Genomic DNA, 8518 nt, shown 5'->3' with positions numbered 1-8518 from the left:
TGTGTGGGGAGGGGGTGGAGGGCAAGAGGGTGGGGTGGGAACTGGGTGGAGGGGAGCTATGGGGGGAAAAAGAGGAACAAATGTAATAATCTGAACAATAAAGATTTCATAAAAAGAAAAAAAAGAAAATAAAATAAAGTAGATCTAAAAAGAAAAAAATAAATAAAGGTAATATAAAGTTGAAAAAAAAAAAAAAGTCCAAGATCAGGGTGTCTGCAGAGCTGGTTGTCTCTCTAACCTGTGAGGGAGAATCTGACCCGTGCTCTCTCCCAGCTCTGTTGTCACCGGCAACCTGTAGCATCCCTTGGCTTGTATTAGCAACCCCCTCATCTCAGCCTTCATTTCCCTGTGGCATCTCCCCATGTGTGTCTTTGTCCAAATTTCTACTTTTTTGTTTTATAAAGGACACCAGTCGTACTGGATTTGGGGCCATGCTACTCCAGCATGGCCTCTTCTTAATTTAACCAATGACATCTGCAAATCGGTTTCCAAATCGGTTCACATTCTGAGGTACTGGGAGTTCGCATGCGAAATATGAAGAGGGGACACAGCTCAACCCATAACACTCTCCCAGAGGCAAAATGACCACATCACATTCCTTTAAATTACCCTGGCATAAGAGTGCATTGACATTTATATTTTTATCCCAAATGGAAGCATTTCCCATGTGAAAACAGACAAAAATCGCATCCTGTCTGCCTTGAGTTCGGGAACCAAAATAATTCAGATAACACGATACCCTTCACTCTCAGGATTCGGTGCACCAACTTCCACTCAGCCTTGCCTCACACCATCCCAGCTCAGGAACCGAACGGATTCGGTTGGTAAGGCATCATTGGACAGGATGTTCTCTGTCCGTGCAAATAGCTGCCTCTTTTTTAATGCATGGTATCCCACCAGGCGGATGTAACCATCACTTATTTAACTGGCCCTCTTTTTGGTGGATATTTGGGGCTTTTTCTCTCTCCATTATTTGTCGCCATAAACAATGGTAAAGTGGATGTTTAGTGTATACACCATATATTTTGCTAAACCAATTGGAAGAAAATGGTATTTCATCGTAATTTTCCTTTCATTGTAAATGAAGTTGAAGACAATTCTTTCATACATTCAAAAGCCATTTGTATTTCCTTTTCCCTGAACTATCTGTTCATATCATCTGCCCCTTCTAAAAACTGAGTCATCGATCCCTTTAATGTTGGTTTGTTGGCACTCTTTGTATATTAGGAAAGTCAGCCCTTTGGTTTTGACGAGTTGCCAATATTTGACCCTTCAGTTTATCATTAGTATTTAGTTTTATGTGTTTTTTTTATTTTAAATATTTTTATTGATTTCAGAGAGGAAGGGAGAGGGAGAGAAACACCAATGATGAGAGAGAATCATTGATTGCCCGCCTTCTGCACGCCCCCTACCGGGGATTAAGCCCACAACCCGGGCATGTGCCCTTGATTGGAATCGAACCGGGGACCCTCCAGTCCACAGGCCAACACTCTATCCACTGAGCCAAACTGGCTAGGGCAGTATTTAGTTTTAGTTAAGGTGTTTTTGCTATGCGGAACTTTTAAAAATCTTTGTGTGGTTGAATAGATCGATCTTTTCTTTGTGGCTTCTGTGGTTTTCCATGTTCCTTCGAAGGCCTTCCTCAGGAAGGCCTAAGGGGGCTCTCGCAAATGTTGAGCTTCCTGGGTGTGTCTTGTTTCTCGCTCACGGAGGGAATCCCTACAATCAGCTCTAAAAGCATTGGCCCTTCTGCCAGGGAAGGAGATCCGGCAAAGCAGCATTACCTTCTTTCCCCCGTTCTGAACCCACCCTCCCCGCGTTCTCCCTAGGAAAAGAAGTCTTATAAGATTCCAGATTTCAGACAGAGCTTTTCTGTCACATGGAAGTAACTAACTTCTGAAGAGATTCTGGTTGGTTGTCCTGGTCATTGGGTGCAGGTCTATATACCTGTTTGCTAAGACACACACACACACACACACACACACACACACACACACACACACACACACGGGGAGGGGGTCGGGTGCTGCTATTCTTAAGCCAGGAGCTCTTTGTTCTCCTCCCATTTCTACACTCTGCCGTGTGTCCCAGGTCACCAAGGGTTTGGGAACTGGATTCACTGGATCGAACACTCCCTCTCTCATTCAGCAAACACTGCCGTATGCTCCCCAGGTCCCAGAGAGGGTGAAAGATGCAGAACTGAGGCAGCTGAGCAGAATGTTAGGAGCCTGGGCTACAGACCCAGGCTGACCTGTGCGAGTGACTTTGTCTCTCAGCCTCAGTTCCCCCCCTTCGATTCCCCAGCAGCTGCGGCAAAATCGCAAGTGGCTGTAAAAACATGCTGCTCCAGCCGACCAGTGACGGCATTGGGGAGGTCTGCATGTGGGGCCGGCACGTCTTCATGGGCTACCTGGAAAAACAGGAAGAGACCACGGAGATCATCGACGAGGAAGGCTGGCTACACAGCGGGGACTTGGGCTTCATGGACAACCAGGGTTTCCTCTACATCACTGGCCGCATCAAAGGTACTGGGGCCGGGCTCTGCAGGGGTCTCCTGCAAACAGGCCCATCTGAGCATTTAAGGGGCTGGCAGACCAGCGCAAACCCAGGCCTCTGTTTCCTGTCCGGCATGGGGCGGGGGTGGGAGTGGGGGCGGGGGCATCACATGGATATACAGGGCCATCCTGTTCTGCACATCCCAGTTCTGTCCTGGAGAACAGCATCCTCCGCAGAATGGACCTGGGAAAGACGCCCACCCCATTCCTGAAACCTGTTTCCTGCCCTGTAATTTGAGATGAATAATAACCCACAGGGTTATAACGATGGAATAAGGATTCAATGACATGACATAGAATAGGGATGGGCCAGCTTTTCCTATAAAGGGCCCAATCATAAATATTTTTGGACTTGCAGGAATATGGTCTCTGTCGCAGCTATACAACTTGGCAGAAGGGTAGCGTAGAAGCAGCCACTGACAATATGTAGACGAATGGATGTGACTGTGTGTCATGTAATTTTCATGTGTCACAAATATCCTTTGGATTTCCTCCCAACAATTTAAAAATGTAAAACCCATTTTTGGCTCGTGGTCGTACAAAAACAGGCAGAAGGCTGAATTTGGCTTGCAGGCTGTAATTTACCAACCTCTGGTGTAGACAGAGCATTTGGCCCTGAGCCTGACATAGGGAATGACTATTCAGTAAGTGGGGTTCTTAACCAAGTTTGAATGAAAAAGGGAAGCAGGTTTGAATGAAAAAGTCCAAAGGGTCTTGCTTCAGGCATGGCTGGATCCAGGTGCCAAAACAATGGCAAAAGGAATCTCTTTATCCTTCTCTTACTGCGCTATTTTCTGTGTTGGGGCCATTCTTTTTTTTCTTTTCTTTATTGATTTCAGAGAGGAAGGGAGAAGAAGAGAGAGATAGAAACATCAATGATAAGAGAAAATCATTGATCAGCTGCCTCCTGCACGCCTCCTACTGGGGATTGAGCCCACAACCCAGGCCTGTGCCCTCGGCCAGAATCGAACTGGGGCCCTTCAGTCCGCAGGCCAGTGCTCCACCCATTGAGCCAAACCAGCCAGGCTGCTGGGGCCATTCCTGAAGAGGCTTTTCCCCATTTGGTGTCAGGATGGCTGCCAACAGGCTAGGCTTATCCTGCCCCTGAGGGATAAGAGTGTGTCATTACTCATAGTTTCAGCACGAATTACTGTAGAGCATGGATTGTACTGATTGGTCAGACCTGGTCACATGCTCACCCTGTAGTTCACCTGCCAAACCACATAAAGATGGAGAGTAGTTCCTTAAGGAAACATCCCTAAGGGTGCGTTTATCCAAAGGAGGAGCCACTGGGCAGACACCACCCCGATGTCCATTAAGTGATCATATTATGACGACGGCCGTAACCACATCAGAAATGCGATGACTGCGAGGCCCTGAGATGAGATGGAGAGAGTTTGGGTGGGTGGAGCGAGAGTGGCCAGCTCCTGGGATGAAAGGACAATGTAGCTCTTGGAGAATTCTAGAGGCCTGGGGGAGAAAGACACACCGCACTTTTCAGACAGCCAAGGGATGTGGCACAAAGCCTCCCGGTGAGACTGGACGTAGGTTCTTTTGAGGCTGCCAAGTGGTGGACAAATCAGGGGACAGAGAGACGGGCTGTGACTGGGAGCAATTCACTATCTTCCAAGCAAGGAGAGGGCCTGGAGCAGGGATGGGAAGCTGCAAAGTAGGCCGTGAATTAATAAGACCCTGTCCGCGTGGAAGGCACAGGTTTCAGACACTTCATGGGAATTGGAAGAAATAGGGGAGAAGGGGGCAGGGGAACATGGGGTCAGTGGGTTAGACAAGGGCATGGTGGGAGTCCGGGCCAAGGGCAGGGCGCCTCTGCTGCTTCTGGGGTTTTCTAGGTGAATGGTTGTCCGTGCCAACACCTGCCCCCTCAGAGCCTCAAGAGGGCGGGGGTTTCCCGTCGCCATAGTTGCACCCACAGACGGAGCCCTGTGTTCCAGAAATGCTCATCACAGCCGGCGGCGAGAACGTAGCCCCTGTGCCCATCGAGAACAGGGTGAAAGAGAGGATCCCCATCGTCAGCAACGCCCTGTTGGTGGGAGACAAGGCCAACTTCCTAAGCATCCTGCTGACGCTGAAGGTAACTGGGCGTCCTGCGGGCTCTCGGCCCCAGGGTCCAGAGGGCGCGCTCCTGCCAGTTCCCAACCTTCCTCTTGGTCCCGAGGGCTGGTTGGGCGTGCATGGGGGTGTTGGGCGCGGTGACAGGGCTGTTCTGGGGGCAGTGTGAGACAGATGAGACGACTGGAGAGCCGCTGGACAAACTGAACTGGGAGGCCACCAAGTTCTGCCAGGACCTGGGCAGCCAGGCGTCTACCGTGTCTGAGATCGTGGAGCTACAGGACCCCCTGGTCTACAGCGCCATCCAGAAAGGCATAGACGATGTGAACCAGGAGGCCACCTCCAATGCGCAGAAGATCCAGAAGTGGGTCATCTTGGAGAAAGACTTCTCCTTCTACGGTGGAGAGCTGGGTGAGCGGCCTGGGGAGCTGGGGCCTTGGCTCCCGGAGGCTGGTCCCCGGCTAGTCCAGGGCCATGTGGGCTCTGAGACCTGCCCTATTCTGGGGGCCAGAGGGTCTGTGGGACCAGCTAGAGACACATAAAGGGGTGCTGGCTCCTCTATCTGACTGGCGCCCAGCTCCCCGCTTCTCCCCAGGGCAGCCACACTCCTCCCTCTGGGACTAGAAGCCCAGCTCCTCACTACGGCTCCATGTGAGCTCTCTCCTGGCCTTTCCTTGTCACCGACGCCTTCCCGGGGATATGGCAGGGGTGGCGCACCCAGGAAGTGGCCACCAGCTAGCCCCGGCCACGCAACCCCGTTGCCTGGTCCTGTGCGGGGCACGTGGACTTTTGTGTTCTCTCCACAATTGAACTGGTTTCTCCCCCACTAGGCCCAACAGCAAAGATGAAGAGAAGCTCCATAATCCAGAAATACAGGAAGCAAATCGAAAACTTATACCACTGACTTGACTGGCAGAGCCGCTCCCGGCCGTCCCGAGGTGAGACCGGCTCCCCTGGGCCGTGCCTCAACTGAGTCCAACAGCGACGGCCTCCCCGGCGAGAGGGGCAGGGTCTGTGAGCAGAACTGCAGAGGCTACGCGGACAAGCGCACGGACGCTTCAGTTGCTGTGGGTTCTGGGTAGTGTCCAGCCCCAACTCATGCTTTCTCTCCTAGGGTCATGGCAGGGCACGTAAGCGCCTCCATGCCTGGCCACCACCATCGTGGCCTTTGCCACTTGTCTCAAAGATGAAGCAGAGCCATCTTCCCAGCCAGGACTAGAGGTTTTCGTTAAACACCCAAATGTTTCATTGTGGCCGATCTGGAGGCCTTTTGTCAGAGCCCTTGGGGGCGGGGGGGGGAGTTCTACATGTCAGAAACCCAAGGAATGACATGTGCTGGCCCATCACAGATGGTAAGGGGTGGAGGCTTGGACTGCTCTGGCCACTCCTTTTCCTCAAGTCTTGTCCAGAGGAGCCCCCATGACACCACGACATAGGGTGCAGGCAGAGAGGACAGCGCATGGGCAGCTGCCGTAAGGGCTTCATGGTCAAATCATTCTCTTCTGATGCCCCCAGCCAACACACCTGCCTCCGCCTACTAGGGCTGCTGTAACAGGCACCGGACTTGGGATCTTAAACAACAAGAATGTTCTTTTCTCACCGTTGGAAGCCGAGACCCAGGCAGGGCTGGTTCCTTCAGAGGCCTCTCCTCTGCTTGTAGAGGCCATGCTCTCCCTGTGTGTCTGTGTGTCCGATGGCCCCCTTTTGATAGGGACACCAGTCACATGGACTAGGCTCACCCTAACGACCTCATCTTGGCCTGATTACCTCTGTCTGCAAAGACCTCTCTCTCCCAACAGTCACATCCTGAGGTGCAGGGGGTAAGGACTTCAGCATATGGATTTAGGGGAGGGGGGCATGATGCAGCCCGTGCCACCACCATCACCCATTTTCTTTTCCTCATCAGTCACTGGTTTCACTCTGCACCTTCATTTGTCAGTCTTGGGGGAGGGGGGGAGCCCAGCAGTTAAATACGTTCATCGTTCTTCATCTTTTGAAAGCTGCCCAGTCTCATTTTGCAATTGGCAAGATCCATCGACACGGGGACACGGACCCCCTATACCTGTGCTGTCCAGCAGGGCAGACATGGGCCGCAGTGTGGTGCTGTGGTTCAGATCGAGGGGTGCTGTGAGTGTAACGTTCTCTAACGGAGAATGTATTCCATCCCACTCATATTTTACAGTATACATGACATGTTGGGATGATAATATTTTGGATATATTGGGTTACATAAAAGACACCATTGAAATCAATTTCTCCAGTTCCTTTCTTGGTGGCTACTAGAAAAATGTTAAGGAGATATATAGGTGGTTCACATGATATTTTCCTTGGACAGCACAGCTCTCAAGTTCATTGGAGAGGGATTCACGTTTTTCTAACTTATAAACGGATCCATTCATTCTGGAATATTTTCATCTTATGGTGACTGTGGGGCCTCACGGAATGAACACCTTTTCCAAGGACCCCCAGGTGCTAACTTGGCTGTCTCTTCTCTCCAGCTCCGGCAGGCAGAGCCCATCTTGGCACATGATTTGCTGCTCTGGGCAGGGACTTTCTCTCTGTTTTTAAGAAGCCAGATTCTGTCGGTGCCAGTCTCTTGTTGAAGACGTGCCCCATCGGGACCTGCCATGCTTCCACGTGGCAGGGTCGTCGCAGCTATTTGAATTCCGACGAACCTCCCAGACGTGATCCCCTGCCAAGGGAAGCTTCTGGGAGGTCTGTGAAGAGCTGCCTGTTTTAGAAGAAAGACCTGACCTTGTGGGTTTCAAATCGGTGTGTTTTTCTCCCCAGAGGACGGACTGAGACATCAGAAAGAAACACATTCACAAGTTCGAAGATCTGGGCTCCCAACCACCTCGCCTTCTAGGAAGCAACTAGGAAACCCTCCGAGTCAGTTCCGATAATAAAGTGCATCAGCACCTCATGTCCGGACACAGCTTGTCCTTTGTTGAGAAGCTCAGTGCTGGGTTCCAGTTCTGGCTAGCTGTGCGTTAGCTCAGTGTTCTGAGTCTCGGGGGTGTTTTTCTCTGTGAAAATAGAGCCCCACCTCTCAGGGTCGCTGTGAAGGTCACTGGGATGACAGAGTGCGCGTCTGATGCTGGAAGCCCAGGCACGTTAACCGTGATCATCAGGGCACCCGGTTGGCCATGGTGAACAGCTATCATTTCCTTTTTCATTTAGGTAGAGATCAATTTTATTATCAGCTATGGTTTTTTAAAAATTGATTTTTAGAGAGAGAGAAAGAGTGAGGGAGAGATGGATTTGTTGTTCTGCTTATTTATACATTCACTGGTTGGTTCTCGTATGTGCCCTGACCAGGGATTGAACCCACAACCTTGGCATAGTAGGATGACGCTCTAACCAACTGAGCTATTGGTTGTTGCTAATGCAGAGGGAGTAGCAGATTCCAGGAACAACTGGGACGCACACTGGATAGGAATTAATAACTGAGAGAGAGAGAGAGAGAGAGAGAGAGAGAGAGAGAGAGAGAGAAAGAAATACCATGTGCTAGAGACACGTCGATCGGTTGCCTCCCTCATTCACCCCAACTGGATCCAGGAAATTGAACCTGCAACCCAGGTGCATGCCCTTGACTGGGAATTGAACCTGTGACCTTTCAGTGCATGGGCCAACGCTCTCCAGGGGTCCTCAAACTACGGCCCACGGGCCACATGCAAATACAAATATTGTATTTGTTCCTGTTTTGTTTTTTTACTTCAAAATAAGATGTGCAGTGTGCATAGGAATTTGTTCATAGTCTTTTTTTAAACTATAGTCCGGCCCTTCAACGGTCTGAGGGACAGTGAACTGGCCCCCGGTTTAAAAAGTTTGAGGACCCCTGGTATAGAGAGTCCCAACACTACCATACTACACAGTACTCACACACAAAAAAC

At 50.7% G+C, this 8518-nt stretch overlaps 1 protein-coding gene across 1 annotated transcript in view; it reads left to right on the top strand.

Annotated features, from left to right (window-relative positions):
* Positions 1-5529, top strand: part of ACSBG2 (acyl-CoA synthetase bubblegum family member 2) — a 32233-nt gene extending 26704 nt beyond the window's left edge. The window contains 4 exon segments of the mRNA XM_006764256.1: positions 2277-2525; positions 4508-4647; positions 4790-5036; positions 5456-5529. Of these exon segments, the coding sequence (XP_006764319.1) occupies positions 2277-2525; positions 4508-4647; positions 4790-5036; positions 5456-5529 (710 nt within the window).
* The last annotated feature ends 2989 nt before the right edge of the window (positions 5530-8518 follow it).

Source organism: Myotis davidii, unplaced genomic scaffold (genome assembly GCF_000327345.1).
Source record: "Myotis davidii unplaced genomic scaffold, ASM32734v1 scaffold341, whole genome shotgun sequence".
Classification (NCBI taxonomy): domain Eukaryota; kingdom Metazoa; phylum Chordata; class Mammalia; order Chiroptera; family Vespertilionidae; genus Myotis; species Myotis davidii.
The sequence above is the reverse complement of the archived record's forward strand: the minus strand, read 5'-3'. Positions and strand labels throughout refer to the sequence as shown.